This window comes from Procambarus clarkii, chromosome 47 (genome assembly GCF_040958095.1).
Source record: "Procambarus clarkii isolate CNS0578487 chromosome 47, FALCON_Pclarkii_2.0, whole genome shotgun sequence".
In the NCBI taxonomy this organism is placed as follows: Eukaryota; Metazoa; Arthropoda; class Malacostraca; order Decapoda; family Cambaridae; genus Procambarus; species Procambarus clarkii.
Window position 1 is genome coordinate 24,744,554 of NC_091196.1, and position 22,468 is coordinate 24,767,021.

The 22,468-nt window shown below is 37.9% G+C and overlaps 1 protein-coding gene and 1 long non-coding RNA gene across 10 annotated transcripts in view; one reads left to right on the forward strand and one right to left on the reverse strand.

Annotated features, from left to right (window-relative positions):
- LOC123762985 (protein N-lysine methyltransferase METTL21D) overlaps nucleotides 1-22,468 on the forward strand; it is a 59,496-nt gene extending 37,028 nt beyond the window's left edge. For 3 of the 9 annotated variants that reach the window (XM_045749867.2, XM_045749865.2, XM_045749864.2), the window contains 4 exons: nucleotides 11,133-11,335; nucleotides 12,108-12,195; nucleotides 12,817-13,006; nucleotides 22,182-22,468. In XM_045749867.2, the coding sequence (XP_045605823.1) occupies nucleotides 11,173-11,335; nucleotides 12,108-12,195; nucleotides 12,817-13,006; nucleotides 22,182-22,430 (690 nt within the window). In that variant the 5' untranslated portion in view covers nucleotides 11,133-11,172 and the 3' untranslated portion in view covers nucleotides 22,431-22,468. The other 6 variants (XR_011222282.1, XM_045749868.1, XM_069302161.1 and 3 more) reach the window with 6 other exon arrangements.
- LOC138350776 (uncharacterized) lies at nucleotides 8,596-10,143 on the reverse strand. The gene is made up of 2 exons (XR_011222283.1): nucleotides 9,864-10,143; nucleotides 8,596-9,211 (listed from the first exon to the last, which is right to left on the reverse strand). It is a non-coding gene; the product is annotated as an uncharacterized lncRNA (long non-coding RNA).

Sequence of the window (22,468 nt, forward strand, 5' to 3'; positions counted from 1 at the left end):
AGTGAAGGGACGACGTTTCGGGGTACTATGGGTGCGGGCTCACCATAGCCCGTGCTACTTGAAACTTGTTCAGAGTAGCAGAATCAACAACAGATGTTTCATGACCATTTGGTCACCATTTAGTCCGGGAGACATGTCCCGTCACGCAGGATACAGTCGCGCCTCCACAGATCTCCAGTATCAGCTCTTAATACTGGTAATGGCTCAAAAGGGCCACCACGGCACCACTAATACGGGCTATTTTTTTTTTTTTTTTTTTTTTTTTTTTTTTTTTTTTTTTAGATATATACAAGAGTTGTTACATTCTTGTACAGCCACTAGTACGCGTAGTGTTTCGGGCAAGTCCTTAATCCTATGGTCCCTGGAATACGATCCCCTGCCGCGAAGAATCGTTTTTTCATCCAAGTACACATTTTACTGTTGCGTTAAACAGAGGCTACAGTTAAGGAATTGCGCCCAGTAAATCCTCCCCGGCCAGGATACGAACCCATGACAGCGCTCGCGGAACGCCAGGCGAGTGTCTTACCACTACACCATGGAGACTGCCTCCGTGGCAGTCATGCCCGTGCCACCTCTTGGGTGGCTTAATCTTCATCAATCATCATCAGACGTTTCGGCACACACAGAGACGAGGCTCACCATAGCCCGTGCTACTTGCCCCGCTCCTGTGCCAGGTAAGCTAGTCCACTACGGGCTCACCATAGCCCGTGCTGCTGAATCTAAAACAACAACAGACGTTTCGGTCCGTTTGGGACGTTTCCGTCGTTGAGTACACATGGTACTCAAGACCATCCGTACACACTCACAAAATTAAATTTACTTACACACACCGTACACACACTCCACTGGACAACGGTCCTCCACGGACCCAAACGTCGTCGTCCCTTCACTTTCTAGTGTGTGGTCTGGTCTACAGTGAGCTACTTCCTTCATATATATATTGCTCCTATTTCTTATATACATCAATCATTTGCCAAATATTTCTACCATTCTTAAAGCTATATTATTTGCTGACGATAGTGTACTACTTCATCTATTCTGACCCACCCCCACACACACACGCTAAATACTACAGTACTGTTAATAATGACCTGGGTCATCACAACCTTAACACAAAGATAAAGGTAGATAAAGACAGGCTATTTAACACAAGGGGCACACGCACAAGGGGACACAGGTGGAAACTGAGTGCCCAAATGAACCACAGAGATATTAGAAAGAACTTTTTTAGTGTCAGAGTGGTTGACAAATGGAATGCATTAGGAAGTGATGTGGTGCGGTCCATAGAATTACCCCAATCGCCCAAAACAGGCCAAAACTACCCAAAACGTATTAGCATTACGTAAGTAATGAAGAAATATGGTATATTTACTTACTATAATGTTGGTGCTACACGTAGAACATGATCAAACCTATTTTTTCTCTGAAATAATCTAATTTCATAACGAAATGAGACGTAAATATGTGAGAGGTGACGCCATAGGAAGTCGACGGTCCAAGCGACAATTGTGTGGAGCGACTTATCCAAGAAATATGGTCGCCAGGAGAGTGTTTGCTGCCATATCAGCCTCCTGTACACAGTGATCCAGTCCTTTTCGTTCATTGAACACCGAACCCTACACGCCCTCTGATATATTGCTTAATTAACAAATATTCACAAATAAAGATTATATTTGTATATGTTATCAGAAAGGCAGATATAAAATAGTTTTTGTGAATCCATCACAGAGATTATACCTTATTAGAGAGGAAAAATATTCATACTTTAAACAAGGCTTCATGGCCGACGCTCTCCTTACCGATATGGGAACTATGACCTTCCGAAGATCAATGTTAATTTAATCTAGATATTGTAATAAACGAAGTTTTCTATGTCATCATAAAGACATAAATATAAGCTGCATGTTAATACTTTGGCATAAATATAACTGAATTGAAAGTCCGGACACATGAATAGTCGCATTAGGTGAAAGGAAATGTACCCAACCATTTCCATTTACCCAACCAGTTTGTGCACCCTATACTCATCCTCTGTGCGGTAATTTATTGTGCATCCCATACTCATCTTGTTACCAGTAGTTTGTGCAACCCATACTCATCCTGTGGCCCGTAATTTATTGTGCATCCCATACTCATCCTGTTACCGGTAGTTTGTGCAGCCCATACCCATCCTGTGACCTGTAATTTATTGTGCAACCCATACTTATCCTGTGACCTGTAGTTTATTGTGCAGCTAATACTCATTCTGTGAGTCATAGGACATTGCGCAACCCTTTCTCATCGTGTGAATCTTTGTTTACTTTGCTCTCCATATTCATCCTCTGCGCGATAGTTTCTTGTGCAACCCATACCCATGATGTGAGTGGTAGTTTATTGTGTACCCTATATTCATCCTGTGAGTATAGGGTTCACAATTCTTGTTTGGATTCTTGTAATGTTATTTGTCTATTTGTAGTCACAGTATTTGTGCGCCCCTTGAGGGACTTGAATTAGAGGGGGGTTGAAATAGCCTAAGCTACTCTATCCCTTTGAGATTTATTTATTGCTTATCTCAATAAACATACTTGAACTTGAACTTGGGTACACAATGAGTTCATTTGTACTCCATACTCATCATCAAGAAGTGTATTTTACCAGCATTGTAATATAAATTAAGAATAAAAGCTTAACTGGATTACAGACCCATAATCAAAATAAGAGTCATCACTAATTATCATGACAAATTCTCTAGGCTACACTTCCGCCTTCGACAAGCTGCCGCCGGATGTGGGTATAGTTTATTGTACACCCCCGCACCCCCAGTCCTGGAAGGGCGGGCATTGGGATGTGGACATGTGTACCATTATTCCCCCCCCCCCCCCACACACACACACTCGATCCTCTCCTGTTAATAATAATACTAATAATAATAAAAATTAAAAATAATAACGTTAATAAATATTATAATTAAAACACTTACTGTAATACCCTAGTGCTTGAATGAAGGTGAAGGAAAGACCCAATAAATGTGTAAGTGTATTAAAAACCAAATTTTCGTTGGGTGAGCTGGCAGGTGAGCACCACTTGCCAGCTCACCCAGTAATGAACATCACCTGCACACTGCACCGAACCACTTGCCAGCAGGTGCAGAAGTACGATGGAGAGAGCAAAGTATACCATATTTCAAGTATAATATTAAAGATATATTTAGGATTTAATGTTTTCGTATAAAGTTTCAATAATACCTTTATTTGATTTTTTTGTATTATTTTCTACCACAGACGTGGCCACACATTAACAATGCTAACCATCATATATACATTTTCTTCAGTCCGCCATGGACTCTAACCCTTTCCACTACCGCCCACAAGATGGGTATAGGGTGCATAATATAAGAACTAAACTAACTCCATTGATAGGGTTAGAGATTTGTTAAACATATAGTTCAGGGATTTATTGAACAATCAACCACATAAGGTGATTGTAGTGTTTTTAAAATGCTAGGCTAAGCTACATACGTAAATACATAAATACACAGATTTACGTATTCCCTACATAAAGTGTTCGATGTGTCTTTTACATAGTGTCATTAACGTGCATTTACAAAGGTGAAATTGAATTCTGAACACATACATACACATATATTTGTCTCTTTTACTCTGACAGGGTGAGATAACTGATAGAGAAACTAGTGTGCAATTAAGCACTTAATCACTGAAGGTGATTAAGGTGCTTTCACAAGCTCAGGTTATAGAGTTACATCACATACATTCATTGTATAATTGATACGTTACATCGTCAATCTAGGGTACAAGTTCAATATATCATCAAGTGTTCCAGTACTCAAATAGTAATTATACACAGTTTAGCATAGCGCTTCATTCATGTATGTAAGAGAGAAGATTGTTCAAATATATTACATGCACATCCGGTACATCGTCCACCTTCTTCTACAGAACCGTCGGTATAGCACTGATACACATCGTTACCCATACTCTGAGTACTTTCAGTGATGCTTCACAGTGTTAACTGTTTTAATAATGTAGAGTGTACATTATCTTTCTTGGGTGCATTTACAAAATCAACTGCTAGATCCAAGTTATCCCATGGAGTAATTGGTTGATTAATCGTTAATTGAGTTGGGTACATATTTAATATTTTGATGGAGTTGGCTACCTTGTAGAACCAAAATGCATTCACGCCGATGATACATACCATATATTTTCAAATATTTACAATTAAAGTATTTATTTAGGAAATAAGTATTTTAGTTACCCTAGTTAGCTCTGAGAACACACATTGTTGCAGCAAGAATTTCTTCCCACTAATCTGAGCGATGCTAATGACCCATTGGACTTGTCATGAACAACAATCAACTACAGCACCATCTATATCAGAAGATATTCAAAATATTCTTGATGTCATTCAAATTGTCAATACGAGAACAGAATACATAAGAGTTAGTTTAGTGATGTCAAAGGAATCATATTGACTGACCGAGCCCCATTGTAAATATCCGTGGCTTCCTGACCATAAAGGTACCGCCGCGGATAAGGGTAAGGAGGGTACCGTCGAGGGTAAGACACCGGATGTACCCCATATACAAGCCACACTAGCTATTAGTTCATATAAGCTGACAACTTACCCAAATAAACATTACTTCCTAATTATATATATATACATATATATATATATATATATATATATATATATATATATATATATATATATATATATATATATATATATATATATATATATTATGTAAATTATGATGCAGGATAGGATCACTATTAAGAACTTAATTATAAACCACAATATGTTTATATATATATCCTACTCACACTCATCCTAGCACAGTAATTTATTGTGCAACCCATACCCATCCTGTTACCAATAGTTTGTGCAACCCATGCTCATCCTGTTACCTTTAGTTTATTGTGAAACCCATACTCATCCTATGAATGGTAATTTATTATGCACCTCATACTCATCCTGTGAGTCATAGGACATTGTGGAACCCTTTCTCATCGTGTGAATCTTTGTTTACTTTGCTTTCCATACTCTGCTCTCCGATAGTTTCTTGTGCAACCCATACCCATGATGTGAGTGGTAGTTTATTGTGTACCCTATACTCATCCTGTGAGTATAGGGTACACAATGAGTTCATTTGTACTCCATACTCATCAAGAAGTGTATTTTACCAGCATTGTAATATAAATTAAGAATAAAGGCATAATCTTATTATGTACCCATAATAAAAATAAGAGCCATCACACTATAATTTTCATGACAAACGGCCTAGACTCCACTTCCGCCTTCGACAAGCTGCTGCCGGAGGTGGGTATAGTTTATTGTACACTCCCGCACCCCCAGTCCTGGGAAGAGGGGCATTCGAATGTGGACATATGAACCATTACCCCCAACCCTTCCCTCTTAATAATAATTGAAACACTACACTACACACTATATGTTCATTTAATATTTCAAGTATAAGACTCAAGATATATTTAGGATTTAACGATTTAACATTGTCTCAATCATACCTTTATTGCACTTTATCATCATTATTTACAGAAAGAAATTAACATAAAAATGTAGTTAATTTTAACATACAAAACCGAATTTGAACATTGTTAATTTTGATGCAGGATCACTATTAATAAGAACTTAATTATAAACCACAATATGTTGTATATCATCAGAAATTTGGAAACATAATATATATATATATATATATATATATATGTCGTACCTAATAGCCAGAACGCACTTCTGAGCCTACTATTCAAGGCCAGATTTGCCTAATAAGCCAAGTTTTCATGAATTAATGTTTTTTCGTCTACCTAACCTTCCTAACCTAACCTAACCTAGCTTTTTTTGGCTACCTAACCTAACCTTACCTATAAATATAGGTTAGGTTAGGTTAGGTAGGGTTGGTTAGGTTCGGTCATATATCTACGTTAATTTTAACTCCAATAAAAAAAAATTGACCTCATACATAGAGAAAAGGGTTGCTTTATCATTTCATAAGAAAAAAATTATAGTAAATATATTAATTCAGGAAAACTTGGCTTAATAGGCAAATCGGGCCTTGAATAGTAGGCTGAGAAGTGAGTTCTGGCTACTAGGTACGACATATATATATATATATATATATATATATATATATATATATATATATATATATATATATATATATAAAAATGGAAATTTAGCACATTTAAATAATGTTATTAAGCTTAAGAATAAATTACATAAAATTAACATAGTAAAATGACTGGGATACAGATGGATCAGTAATCACATTACAAGTCCAATTATTTCCTAACTGAAGTCTGTAACGCACTATCATGTCATATTTCATAATACAAATTAGGTAAGAGATATGCAATATCAACACAAAATCGTCAGCTACTATTTCCAAAACACATTTATTATATAGCATTAAACTGCTCTTTCACTTCGGGGGCGCTTACGCTGATATGGTTTTTTATCCAATTTATCCAATTCCAATTTATCTTAAGTTCCGACTCAGCGACGAGCCATGAACAACAAGAGCCTTTGACCCAGTTTCCGCCAAGGTTATAAATTAACGGTCGTAATGTAAACCGAAAATATAAATGATACATACATTGATTTCAGTACTGTAATATACCAGTTATTGGAGAGTTGAGAAGCGGGACCAAGAAATGCAGAATCTCAATAACCGAAAGAACAATTAGGTTGTACTGAAATTAACGTGGTGATTTATATAGTCTGTAAACAAGTACTATATCTATAAAATATAAAACTTATTTTAATTATCCTGCACTTCAAGAGACCACAAGCATTCTTACTCTCATTTATTTTTGTAGCAGAAATGTTTTGTCTATATTTATTTCATGGAAATTAGTGGTGTTTGAGCAAGCTACTCAACGTCAAAAATGTTTACGTTGTTGTTCTTCATCTGTAGTACTGAGCTCTACACATATGGGTAGCTTTGCCGCAGGCTGTTTACTGCTCTGAGAAATAAACATAAATCATCATGCCTGGAGCCCGCGGTGCCCGGCGCCTTGCTGTGGGAAGTCAGAGATGTTTATGATTCTGGTCTAGGAATACCGTGGGATTTCACCAAAATGTGTTGTATACAATGAAATGATTATACATTGCTATGTTGTGAACATTGTATACAGTACCTCAAGATATAAATCCCAAACCACTTAACTAGCTACCAGATACCTAATTAATTCCCTACTCTCTGTAAATGTCTTCCTGGTGTGTGTGTGTGTGTGTGTGTGTGTGTGTGTGTGTGTGTGTGTGTGTGCGTGTGTGTGCGTGTGTGTGTGCGTGCGTGTGTGTGTGTGTGTGTGTGTGCGTGTGTGTGTGTGCGTGTGTGCGCGCGTGTGTGTGTGTGTGTGTGTGTGTGTGTGTGTGTGTGTGTGTGTGTGTGTGTGTGTGTGTGTGTGTGTATACACCCACATATGTGTTGTATGTGGGTGCTGAAGTTCAGTCTCTTGTCTATGTATAGGTCAAGGAACTTTCCATAATCATTATTGCTAATGTTAACATTGTGTATCTGAAGTTGAATTTGGTTTCAGGATTTACTTTCGAACAAAAATAGTAGTTGGTCTTTTTTATGTTTGATGTGAGTTTGTTAGTTTACATCCATGAGTGGACTTTTTAAATCTATTATTTTCATTATTATATAGTGCGTTTGGGTTGGGGTCTGAATAGAGGAAGGTAGCATCGTCAGCACTTATGTTTACACTTATTGGAAGTATCTAAGTATCAACTAAAGTATCTTCACACTTGACTTAAACTTTAGTAGCTATTTTCTGGACCATTCCTCAAGTTTCGGAGGTCAACGAAGATGGAATTCACATGAAATGGCTTATGTTACCATCACTAATAATGTTGTGTTTTCTGTCTAGCTTCAGACACGGTTATGTTACAATTGTGTCTTAAAGAGTTGCGCGCAATTAAGCATGATAGAAATCACTTACAATTAACGCAGGATGGTAGAAAATCACTTACAATTAATGCATCAAGTTTGGAGACTTGAATTGAAATTGAAATTGAAATAAGTTTATTGAGGTAAAATACACACAAATGGATGAGGTAGCTCAAGCTATTCTCACCCCGTTCAGTATATCGTGTTAATACATACATAGACACACACACTTGTACACATTTTAGTGTAACAAGCAAGGCAAATAGTTCTGTCTGATGGGTAGAGGCAACTGCACTTGCAGCTGCACCCGTGTGGCGGTGTAGGAAACCATCAATGTATATGATTTGAGAGAGAGAGAGAGAGAGAATGATCTGTGGACAGAGCATCAATATGGCGTAAGGTATTGGGCTTTGCCTCAAGATGAAGCATAATAAAGAACCCGAATATCAGGAGAAAAAATTACATTAAAAACTGTCCACATGATACATATATATAATCATGTTTTAAACATTTTAATTGTATTATTTGCATATATATATATAATTAGGAAGTAATGTTTATCTGGGTAAGTTGTCAGCTTTTATGAACTAATAGCTAGTGCGGCTTGTATATGGGGTACATCCGGTCTCTTACCCTCGACTGCGGCGGTAACTTTATGGTCAGGAAGCCAAAAATATTTATAGTTCAAGTTCAAGTATGTTTATTGAGACAAGAAAAAAATACATCTCAAAGGGATAGAGTAACTTAGGCTATTTCTACCCCCTCTACTTCAAGTCCCTCAAGGGGCGCACAAATTCAGTAAGTACAAATAGACAATTAACATTACAAGAATCCCATTTAACATTGCAGGTTAATATAGTAAGTACAGCATACAATTGTTACACTCTTGGGGCAAAATTTTTGTAGCTCCTAAGTATACTGTCTATCATACCATTATCACACATACAAACAATTTGATGTGGTACATTACTTATTTCCTTATTTCTATAGTTATCAATAAGTTGACACTATAATACATAATGTTCTAAGGTGTGGGCGTGCGGCATACTACATAATTTACACTCCTTATCTTTTTCACTGACATCAACTCCGTATTGCCAGATATATTTGTATCCTAATCTTAATCTCATGTAAATTGAATCCTTCCAAGTTGACTTTCCTTTATCATAGGTGAAGGACGAGTTTGTATTTATTACTGAATAATTCTTAAGTGTGTTACTACTATCCACTATTGCCATTCTTTTTATCATTTCTTCATCTTCATTTCCTCTTATTATTCCTCTTACATCTGTCTTCATTCTGAAATAAAAACCTTTGACGTTACTTTGCATATATGTACATTAATTATAAAATTGATTGGCTTGTGTGCAGGCCTTCACACTCCCTGAGCGAGCCATCAAGTAACTATAAAAAGGCATATATCTTCGCTTTCACTTCAGTTATATTTATACCAAAGTATTAACATGCAGCTTATATGTCTTTCTGATGACATAAAAAACTTCGTTTTTTATAATATATAGATTCAATTAACATTGATTTTCAAAAGGTCATAGTTCCCATCGAAAGGGAGAGCGTCGGCCAAGAAGCCTTGTTTAAAATATGAATATTTTTCCTCTCTAATAAGGTATAATCTCTGTGATGCATTAACACAAACTATTTTATATCTGCCTTTCTGATAACATATATAAATATAATCTTTATTTGTGAATATTTGTTAATTAAGCAATATATCAGAGAGCGTGTAGGGTTCGGTGTTTTATGAACGAAAAGGACTGGAGTAGTTTAAATAGCGAACGCATACCAACGAATAACGCTAGTATCTATATAACAAATTTATTGTCATGTGGAATTGATTTAACTTCCAGACACTTTTTTTTAATAAATATTAAATATTTTGTGGCTGTTTATGAAAAATATTATTATAAATACACATTCTACTTGTTAATATTACCAATTAAATTTGCGACAATTTGAGCCATGAAATACGACGACTGGATCACTGTGTACAGGAGGCTGTTATGGCAGCAAACACTCTCCAGGCGACCATATATCTTGGATAAGTCGCTCCACACAATTGTCGCTTGGACCGTCGACTTCCTATGGCGTCACCTCTCACATATTTACGTCTCATTTCGTTATGAAATTAGATTATTTGAGAGAAAAAATAGGTTTGATCATGTTCTACGTGTAGCACCAACATTATAGTAAGTAAATATACCATATTTCTTCATTACTTACGTAATGCTAATACGTTTTGGGTAGTTTTGGCCTGTTTTGGGATGATTGGGGTAATTCTATGGACCCGTTGATTGACAGTTGAGAGGTGGGACCAAAGAGCCAAAGCTCAACCCCCACAAGCACAACTAGGTGAGTACATCTCACCACCTGCCTGCTGGCCTTACCTAACACTGCCCTACCTAACACTGCCCTACCTAACAGGATGCTGTGTAGGGTTCTAGGTTCATCATAGTTATAATGTATAATGGTAGGCAGTACAGTGTACATGTTTGGTGCGCGTAACAAACCGATATAAAAACACAAATTATTTTCTGGAAGTTATGTAGTACATATAAAACTTTTCATATATAAATTTGATAGTATTTTCTTGCATGCATATGTTATCTAATAAACTCTATGTAACCTACCTTACCTTCTAAATGTTAACCTGTGTTTTGCTATTACTGTATTGAACATTAATGACAGAACATGTAAAACGGCTGATTTCTGTTGTGTAAACTAAAAAATATTATTATTCCTTCAGTTTATTTAGTGAAAATTAGTATCTGCGGTTCTGTTACAATTTCTGCTCTACTATGTAATTACAGTATTGTAATTTTGTTTTTACTTCAGTTCATTTTTTATTTTGATCTCAATTAGCGTTAAGTCTTAGCTTTTAGGTTTTTTCCACGTGTTGGCCAAAAAGCTGTGCATACTAGTGGCTTTAGGCATAGTATATACTTCCCCTACCTAAAAACCAACATTCTTCTTGTATCCCATTTTATTATTTTCCTAAATAAATATTATTATTATTAAATATTATAATTATAAATTTAAATTAATTATATGCTGTATAATAATTAATGTTAGTACTGTATATTATATATATATATATAATATATATATATTAATTTATAATTATATAAATAATTATATTATATAAATAATAATTATATAAAATTATATAAATTATATAACTGATTACATTTTTTGACTGAGGAAGAGGCTGTTCTGCTGGGGCAGATTACTTCTCTGAACCAACAATGATGTTCACAAGACAAATAGAGTTTGAGTCAATAGGAAAAAGTTTATATGTGAGTCAGGAAAGTGAGGGCGACGCAGGAAGTGTTGTGTGGGATGCAGCCATCGTCCTGGCCAAGTACTTTGACAAGCAGAAAGCTCTCGCATGGACACCTCGGCCTTACGGTCAGTTCAGTTCTATGCTTGAAGTGTTACAGTAGTGCATTGCCTCCCAGACCTGTAGCCTACGTACTGTATTCACAATCTTTAGGTTAGGTAAGGGTTCTCAAGATCCACATTTAAATTGGTAATAAAGCTCACTTTTTATCCCTCTGCACTATAATGCACTATAATCAAGGTTTTTAGCCAAGTGTGAGTGTTGCTTTTCCCATACAAGTCCTGTTGGATGACTCCTCTAAAGTGAAGGATTTTTATAATTTATTTTGAGGCTAGATATGTACTGTACAAATGTGTCATTGCAATGCTTGTTAATCCACACACAAATGCTATGCTAAGGAAGTGACTACAACATTTTTAACTGGAATCACAGATAAAGAAAAGTTCAACCTAAGTACAGAGCAGTTTTTAAAGGTAGCCTACAGTACCACAGATCAAGAAGCTTAGTGCCTGAAACAGATTTAATACACATATTGTCATGAAACTCACACATTGAAAATTGAGCATAAATAATATTAAAATATAAAGAGGGGTAAATTTTTTCTTTAAATACTGTAATTTATATGGTTACCTTATCATTTTCATTTAATTATGATATTTTTATTTATTTTTTAACTTGTAATGTTTGCTAGATACATGGAGAATGCCTTTGTATATTGGCTTAAAAGTGTTTATTGTCACAAAGTGCATGAATCGTGTTCAAGAGCCAGCATACAACTAATAAGCAAACCGTTTAACATTTTATATCTTTCCCTTCCACTAATTTCTGTAATATTTACAGATGTAAAGCCTGTGCTGCTCTCAGGATGTCATGTGGTGGAGTTAGGCTCAGGAACTGGATGTGTTGGTCTTACTGCTGCCCTTTTGGGGTTAGTCTATAAACTATTGCATGAAAATATACTTTTAAAATTTCTTGTACCACATCTCATAAATTTTAATTTAAAAAATGAGCAAAGCCCATGATCTTGTTATAATAGTATCAACTCATTTCATTCTTACTGGTCATGTGATTGATCTAACATTTTGTGCTCATTGCAAGTTGGATTATATCAATGTTGTATAAAACATAAATTTTGTAATTTAATTGCAGAATAAGGATTCAACAGCAGAAGAAAATCATGCCTTCTCAAGTAAATTTTGAAGGAAATGACTTTAATTAACTTAGCTCGACTGTCATGTATACAGTACCACTTAGCTGTACCAATACTGTACTGCTTGCAATTAACATCTTTCATTAGCAGATTATAAATTGCAAACACTAACATTGGAGGGTAAAAAAGTTGAGCTGGAGAATGGAGCCAAGAACATAACTTTGCAGATATATATGCTGGTGAAGAAACAGCAAAGTAACATCATTCCCTACCTGAGAAAACAGTAGTTTTGTTCCTTTCCTCTATACTTGGAAAATGAAGCAGAAAGCTAAAATTAATAATCTAATCATAAATTTAACCTTATAATATAATTAATTAAGTTTTGTATCTTGTTTGCAGGGCATCAAAGGTGACCATTACTGATCTGCCACAGTTTCTTCCCCTTATGAGGAAAAATATTCATCAAAATCAAGATATTCTTGAGTGTGTAGTTGATGCCAGAGAGCTAACATGGGGGAACTTGGAGCAAGGTGCTGCTCTCACTGCTCCTGATGTTCTTGTGCTGGCTGACTGCATATATTATGAAGAGGTTAGCTCTGTGCTTCACTTCTGTATATTTTTAAAGTTTTTTTATTGCAGCATTTATAGCCACCCCACAATGAAGGATCATGAGAATAATCTTCAGATTTGTACTTCACAGATAACTGTATTAAATATCTTGCCCAGAAATTAGCAGTATGGAGAACAAAAATTAGTTTTGTCATCTCTATCCTGTTTTTCACTTTTATTTGTTGAGAAGGTATCAGCCTGGAAGAAGGAGGAGAGTAATTAGTAAAAGGAAAATAATTATATAAAAATGACATTTACCATATCTGTTTCTAGGATTTTTAATTGGACTCCATCCATGCATGGCATTCAGCCTCGCTTCTTACAGGTCGGTGTTCAAGCCCCAACTGTCAAGGAAGGGAAGGAATGATGCCCGAGTGGTTGGGCATCATTCCTTCCTTCCCTCTGATTGCAAATCCTTATCCTCATCCCTTCCAAATGCTATATTGTCATAATGGTTTAGTGCTCTGTCCTGATATTTACCCTTATCCTATAATATCAGTCTAGTCACTGATTACACCATGTATTTGATCACTCGCTCTACTTCCTGCACAAAGGCTCATCATGGCCCAAACTACTCATCCTTTAAATTTATTTTATCCCTAATCATTTTCCTAAGTCTTTTATATTAAACAGTGACAACATGATCATCAGGTTCATAAGCTCTAGGAAGAAATATGAAGTCAACTGTGATATAAAACTGAACAGATTCTTAAGTCTTAACAAACATGAACAACCAGTTATAAAATGCACTGTAGCTCCTTGATTATTTAAGTATCTGGACAGTGACACAATGTTTACTGTCTTGGCTCTGTATTCTAGTGCATAGGATTTGTTTCACTTTAAATCCAATGTAGGAACTGCAACCCATTTTTATACATACTGTATTCCTCTCATTGTAGAGTGCCAAAAGTAATGGGACACCTTGTTGCTCAGCTGTTTCTTGGCCAGTTATGTGTGGTTAGTTCATGCACAGAAATTTCCTAATGACAGAGATTACGAATGTGAAAATTGCAACTTTTATCAATCTGGGTTATGTGCCCATCAAATGACAATAAAGAATTGAAGTAAACAAACCTTACAAACCTGCTCACACCTCTGGAAACAGTCACCGGCTATTCAGACATAAGAACATAAGAACAAAGGTAGCTGCAGAAGGCCTATTGGCCCATACGAGGCAGTTCCTATTTATAACGACCCAATCCCACTCATATACATGTCCAACCAACGCTTGAAACAATCGAGGGTCCCCACCTCCACCACGTTACGCGGTAATTGCAGCCCTGCTAATCAGGGCCCTAATCAACTACCCTGTTACAGACAAAGGACTTCTGGCAGATGTAGTTTACATGGACTTTGTTAAAGCGTTTGACAAAGTCCATGAAACATGAAAACATGTTTGACATGAAAGACTAGCAAGGAAATTACAGGCACATGGAATAAATGGGAGAATACTGGAATGGAAGAGACAATGGTTAAAAGAAAGAAAACAAAGGGTCTGCTAAATGGGAATGAATCTGACTGAAGAAATGGGGTAAGTGGGGTGCCACAAGGGTCCATTTTGGGACCAACCCTTTTTGTCATATACTGTACTGTACATCAGTGACATAGATGAAAATATTATAAACCACATCATAAAATTTGCAGATGACACTAAGAATTATGGTAAAGTGGGAAGTGAAAATGATATCGAGCCCATACAGAGATCTACATGCAGTCTGCAAATGGTTAGAAGACTGGCAAAAGCTTTTTAATGTCGATAAATGCAAGATCTTGCATGTGGGGCATAACAATCTGTCACAACTATCAATTGACAGCACTACCTTACAACATATTTATGAAGAAAAGGACCTTGGAGTCAGAATCCATCATTCAATGAAATATGTAAAACAAGTGGGTGCGGCAGAAAAAAAAAAAGCTAACCAAATCCTAGGAATAATCAAGTGTACCTTTACCTTTATGGAAAAGAAGGTAGTCATTCAACTGTATAAGTGTCTAGTGTGCCCCACCTGGATTATTGTATCCAGGCATGGAACCCTCATTATCAGAAGGACATAGCTGCTCTGGAGAAAGTGCAACACTAAGCAACAAAAGTCATTCCAGAGCCAAGTCATCTCTTGTATCAGGAACGTTTGGAGGCCACAGGGCTAACAACACTGCAAACCAGGTATGACAGGGCGGATCTCGTTGAAACTTTTAAAATACAGTACTACAAAGAGTACAGTACAGTACTGGGAAGATGGGACTTTTTTTTTTTTTTTTTTTTTTTTTTTTTTTTTTTTTTTTAGATATATACAAGAGTTGTTACATTCTTGTACATTATGAGCAGAGCTTTCCTCCTGTAACTTCACTTTAGATAATTACACACACAAGGCTTGTATCTAGCCCCCACCTCTCCCCCAATAGGTTAAACTATTGACCTTTCACAGGATGCAACCCTACAACAAGACAACTAACTCTTGGGTACCTATTTACTGCTAGGTGAAAAGGGCATTAGGTGAAAAGAAACATGCCTAACCATTTCTGTCCTGCCTAGGAATCAAACCCAGGATCCCCAATTGTGATTCTCTAATGAAACCAACTGTACTTTAAAATTTTTGCAGTGATAGATTGTGGTATCAAATACAGCTGAGATTTACAATGAAATCAACAGTGACATACCTGTATTTTCTGAGGAAGTATTCAATATCAAATCATTGTAAATTGTACACAAGGCATTTTTAGTTGAATGAAATGGTCTTGATGCTGACTGAATATGTGATAAAATGTCACTTCTCCAGAACATTAAACAATTGATCAAGAATAGCATGTTTAATCAATTTAGAATGCAACATTAGGTGTGACAGTAGTAACAGTACACTGTATAAATAAATTATATAATCCACAACAAAATGAACAGGATGTATTAAAATAAAAATACTAGTGTAAAGCAATTATTCATAAAAAAGTAAATCACTTATTCCATCCTAATAAACAGCAAGTTTTATTTTGCATATTTTGTAAGCAACAAATTAATGCTGTAAAAATTAATGTTTCAATGTACAGTAAATGCTTTAACACTGATTTTTTTTTAATTTTGAATTTTTTAAAATGACATTTTGTTTGCAGTTTCCATGTGAACTGTGCAAGTGCAGTAATCAGCCAGTCTCAAGTTACTACCCTACAAGTGCTTAAAGTTCCATGGATATTGGTTCCTACAAAAGATTGTACCAGTCACAAGAGCTTTCCTCACCATCAGCATCACTTATGATAGTTATTCAACTGACAAGTGTAATTCAAGTGCATGGAGATAATAAGATTTGTGTTAATTGGTAGGAAATATGTAGCTATGAGCTGGTATGACCAAGGACACTTGTAAAGTATAACTCAGGAATGGACTTAGGTATGACAGTGGGAAAAAGGGGTCAAGGAAAGATCCAATGAGACAGGAAGACAAAAATAAATATAATTAATTATAATTCATTGTGTCGCACGACAGGCAACCAGTGTATATATACTTATTAGGCTTATATTGAGGTCCCCCACAACAAGCTGACTAACTCCTGGGTACCTATTTATTGCTAGGTAAACAGGGGCATTAGGTGACAGGAAATACGCCCAACCATTTCTGTCCCACCCAGGATTTGAGTCCCCAATTCTTGACTGTGAGCCGAGAACAAATCTGACCGTACTATCAGGACCCTTAAACGAGGCACTGAGAGATGATGTTAGTATGAAGACGTGTGAGGGACTTCAGCAAAGGATGGGGGTCACTCTGTATGTTGTAAGGATTCTGTAATGGGTTGGGACTCTACATCTGTAGCCATCCTGTGTGGGGGAATGTGCAAAGAAGACTGCACATAGGAGACACCTGCATAAGACTGCACACTTGCAGGGCAGGTGTCCTACAAGTGTGCAGACATGTAGAGACCTCATAGTTTGCCAACGGCCATACCACGTTGAGAACACCGCTTCTTGTCCTCATAGTTTGTGGGAGGAGCTCTGCACTTGGTGTTGTCTTATGTGTGATTTGGAGGGAAGTATATGGTAGTGTGATGGTGGAGGCCTGCAAGAGCCTCCTGCTGTACACAAGTTTTATATCAGATTGTATGGAGCATGTTGATAATTAATAATAATTATATAATTTTGTTTCTATACTGGTATGGGCAGTGTGTTTAAGTGCAGTGTAATTCATATTATTTTTCAGAATAACTAGGAATTTTATACTTTTTGGTGCATAAAATTGTCTGTTTTTACCGTCATATAAATATTTTCTTTACTGTTTTAATTTTGTATATTAAAATGCTTCAAATGAAACAGTGGCACCTCAGTTTAATGAGCTAAATAGGAATGGTCACATTTTAGAAATCAAGGTTTCTGGTAAATCAAGGCTTTTCTGAACATGGCTCCTCTGGTTGTTCTCTTAGTGAGGGCCATAGGTGGAATAATTGAAAGCACTCTAGGCTCAGGGCAAGTTCAAGCTCCACTGAGACAAGTTGCTCTTCAAATGGTCTTATTCTCGACACACCACTGAGGACAACCACTCACTATGACATCAAAGAACATATTAACCCACTTGACACCCTCTTCAAGTAATCATCGTGAACAAAATCGTAATGTCAAATTGTGAATTTCAAAATTAGTACCAGTATTTCCTCTGGCAGCCCCAAGCTAACTAATTTTTCTCAATCAAATTTTTTCTTGTGTGTTAAGATGCCTTTTCTTCCCCTAACAGACAAATGGATGAAAATCCTTGAGTAACAAGAATTATTTAACAAGATATGTCTAGAAAGGTGAAATAAAGGGATCATATGTTGCAGGTAGATGACCAGTATTTTGGAAGTGGAGATTGGGAATGTTACGGCCCTCTCGGGTCGCAACTGGGTTCGTACTCTGATGTCGTTAGAGGAAGGGTATCCGGCCCCAAGCCAGTAGTGGCTTTCAAGGGATGAGATCCGTGACGCAAGTAACTTAAAGGGGAAGGGAAATAAAGTCAAGAACTTAATACTATAATTATTTCCATCACCAATAAATAATATATAAAAAGGTTACACGGGGGGAGGGGTATTAACACTGGACAGGGGAATTATTTACACTATTGTCTTCTCCTGAAGACTCTGGATCCAAGCTCTCGGTGCTCTCGTGGCCTCACAACGAATCCTTTGAGAAGCTGAGTCTACCCCGGCCTCAGGCCAGCCAAAACACAGTTCCACTGGGGGCACCGCCGTGGAGGCCGTCAACCACAAGTCCAGCAAAACAGCTGGCAGGTTCCGGATCAGCAACGCTGGTCAGGTCACTCCACGAGCGATACTAGGGTAGCGCCCTAGTCAGGAGCCTCGTGTGATACCACAGATCACTCTCCTGTCTACAATACCCCAGTGGTTAATCGTCTCCATCAGTCGGTCCTGGGTACGACAATCCTTCACTGCCGCTTCACAGGCAGGGTAACACCACAGTGTTCATCCGGGAGGCGACTCACAGCTGCTTGCAGCAAAGCACAAGGTATGGGGACGGCTGCCTTGGGTAGACTGATTCAACATCCCTTACAGCAGTCCCAGGTCGACTCTGTAAGCAGACACGTCATCAATAACAGGGATACACTAAAGCACCTCACTTACAGGCTCAGACCCAAACGCCCACCTATCCACTCCATAGATGGCGTTGGTGTCTGAGCACCACCTCACCAGAGGTCAGCGGTGGCTGTGTTGAGCGCTGAACGGGACTGGAAACTGGCCCTCGTAGCCAGTACACGTCGTCCTCACCAGGTGTCGTCGTCCGTTTGGAGGGGGTTTCGGGAGCTGACCCACAGATGGCGTGGTCGTCACTGCTCCGTGCTCGGATGCTCGATCCGGGTCCGTAACAGGGAACAAATTATATGAACAAATGTGAGGGGTTAGAGAGCCTGATGGAGTGAAAACTTTGAATGTGGGCAGAGCATTCTGAAGAAGCTAGTGCTATTACCCCCCATTTGATGAAGTTTTTGTAGGAGGGAATCAGGGCTATAGGTAAAGGGAATCAGGGCTACAGGTAAACACTAAACAATGTTATGTATGTATATGTGTGTGTGTATGTACAGTATATGTATGTGTATAAAGTATATATGGAAGCTGATCAGAATTACATTTCACCTTTGTGAATGTACATTAATGACACTATGTAAAAGACACATCGAACACTTTATGTAGGGCATACGTAAATCTGTGTATCTATGTATTTACGTATGTAGGTTAGCTTAGCATTTTAAAAGCACCGAATCACCTTCTGTGGTTGATTGTTCAATAAACCCCTGAACTATATGTTTAACACATCTCTAACCCTGTCCATGGAGGACAGAAGAAAATGTATATATGCTGGTTAGCATTGTAAATGTGTGGCCATGTCTGTGGTAGAAAATAATAATAAAAAAAAAAAAAACTATATTTCTGCTGAATTGGTACAATAAATTGAGGTGCCTTTGATTTTCCAGAAATCTTGTTCTATAAATAAAATTTTGTCTAGTAGCAAATTCTTTCCACCAAATCAAGGGGTGACATTAAATTGAGGCTCCATTGTACAGGTTCATGTGTTTTGGCAGTTTAACACTAATATTCTAACATTTGTTTCTGTACAGTATGTGTACTTTTCACTCTTGATCTACACAGATTAAAGGTGTGCCAATTTGGAGATGTTGTACTGTAATCAAATTTATTTCTAACACTCAGATAAGTGCATGATGGTAGGATTAGCTATGCACAATTTGTTTGGTTTCCCAAAAATTTCAGCAAGGGCAAATTTGTTGTGTGCAAAATTTTAAAGTGTGTTCAAGGACTGGTTTAGCTATATTCATGTTGTATGAGTTGTTGTTTTGGTGCATTACACATCTAGCTATTCTCATATTTGTCCCACACTTTCTCTCTCACCTTTTTTCTTGCCTTTCAGTTGTACTAAGTGGTCCAACACCATGTTTTTCTGTGGGGAGCCCCGTCAGCTCTCTGAAACTATCAAAACTGATATAGTACTAGACTATTTGGGGTCTTCAGTCGCAGAGTTCTTATGCTTACTGGGGACCACGAGCCAGAACCTGGCCCTCTCAGAGAGGCGCAGGGAGCAATGGCCCATGAAGACTTTACAGTTAAAGTACTAGTATGTCATCTTGCCATCGACCAGAAAAGTCACCCAGAAAGGTAGGCGAATCAAACAGACTACTGCTTGGTTGAAAATATGACCTATGTCTTCAAAATAGCAAAAGAACTCTCCCACAAAGAAAAGAAACAAGCAGAACTTCGTTCAACTAACCCCCTGCTTGTTAGCGCCACCCGCCAGCCAGTTCTTGACTGATGTGCTTGGTGGGCAGATGTCACCTCAGGCCACGATTTCCTGTTTTAGAAGTTTAGTGTTGTGAGGCTGTTCCTGCACTTTTAGTGTGAGTTGGCCAGGTGTTCTAGTGTACTGGAGCTGCATGCGCTTAGGGACAATTTCCCTAGGTGCTCCATAAGTACTGCCCTTGCATGGTCAGGGTTATCTTCTCTGGGGCGTTCAGGAATCGCTCCCCATTAGAGGATTTCCTCGTTTGTGGTTGTCTTTGCCCTTGGGGTGTGTTGGAAGCTTTGGGCTTTCCAACCTTCCTTGGGTGGGGAAGTGTTTGTTGGCTGGTGTGGGCGCACTACAGCTGGTGTAGCCTGCTTTTCGGCTATCGACACAACAATCTTTCTCTCTGACTGCTTGTTTGCTGTCTTTTGTTGGCGGCCTCTGCTAGTTGCTATCCCATTTCGGATTTTGTTGTGCCTGGGAGGGGTCGTTCCTGCCCCTCCCAGAAGGGTCATTCCTGCCCCTCCTGGAAGGGTCATTCCTGCCCCTCCTGGAAGGGTCAGGCCAGGGCTTGGGCTTCTTTGGATTGAGTTAGGCCAGGGCTTGGGCTTCTTTGGGTTGGGATAGGCTTGTGGTGCCAGCAGACAGGTCGGAGATGACCACGGCGCCGTCTTCGTCTGGTAGACGCAGTGCTCGCTCTGCTCGGAAGCCTGGCTCGCAGGGTTTGCGTCGGCCCTTTTGTTGGTTGCTCCCTTTGATGGGGCAATGGGAGGGGGAGGCTGGTTCTTCTTGCATGCACCTGGTCCCACAATTTGTGGGCTTTTCGGGTCGTCTCTCCAAGCTGTTCTTAATACTAATCTCCTGCTGCCTAGTGGTGTCTGTGTGGTAGTAATTTGTTTTGACAGCTTTTAAAAGCTTTGCCCAGGGTTGCCAAAACAAATTATTACCCGACAGACACCACTAGGCAGCAGGAGATCGATATTAAGAACAGCTTGGTCATTCCATATACAGTAGTACTAACTTAGAGCACACTGCTAAAAATATAAACAAAATGGGTAAAACAAAATTTATTTTCAGTTACCCAAATAAAGTTAGACATTTACTAATTCATTTCCATCAGAAGAACGATAAAGCTTAGGGCGTCGGAATTTATAAGGTTTCTTGTGGTGATTGCAATAAAGTTTATTATGGCCAAACAGGCAGGCATCTAAAAACCTGCATCACTGAATGCAAGAGGTCTGTTAGATATGGCCAAGAAAGCTCAGCTTTATATAATTATGTAAGTGAGACCAGTCACAAAATTATATGGGGTACTTGTATAATTTAACCCCAACAATGTGGCTTCAACAAAAAATAATAAAATCTACTTTTATAAACAATAATCCAAATGTTAACATCTCCTCAGGGCAGTGGTTACCAGATCTGGTGAGCGATTGTGTAACAAGGAGGGTATTACCCAATGCTTACCCATTACATTCCCAGTTATTACCAAATGTATGCACCTCTTCCCAGGACACCTGACTTGATGCCATAACAGCAGCCACAGCCATCATTCTTGCTAAATCTAAAACAACCGCAACATCATTCCACTATTCTCGCTTCACGACCAAAGATCACATTCACTCCAAAAAATCTACCACTTACGGGCTATTCATGCCCGTGCTACCTCTTGGGGTGGCTTAATCTTCATCAATCATCAATCATTCTCGCTCACTGCTGAAGAGGATCCCGGGTTGGGATCAAAATATACCGTCTACATTTCCTCATATTTTCAAAATACTGTAGTGGGCTATTATTTTCAAAACTGTATATGTTTAGGTTACTGAGTTGACTGAATTTATCCTTGAACTATTAGCTCAGAAGAGCATTACTAACATCTTTCTCTTTGACAGTCACTAGAGCCACTTGTAACAACAGTGAGAAGTCTCTGCCGGAGTAACACCACTGTCATCATCAGCTATGAGGAGCGAACTACTGGAAACAAGCCTCAGCTTCAGAGTAGATTTTTTGAATTAATGGAAGAAAATTTCAGAAAGGAAAAAATCCCCTTAAAAGAACAACATGAGCTGTACAGAAGTGATGACATACATTTATTCAAATTTCATTTAAGATATGAAAATGGGAATGAAAATAGTTGGTGACTTTTTCATTTACATGCTAATAAAATGTTGTATTTTAA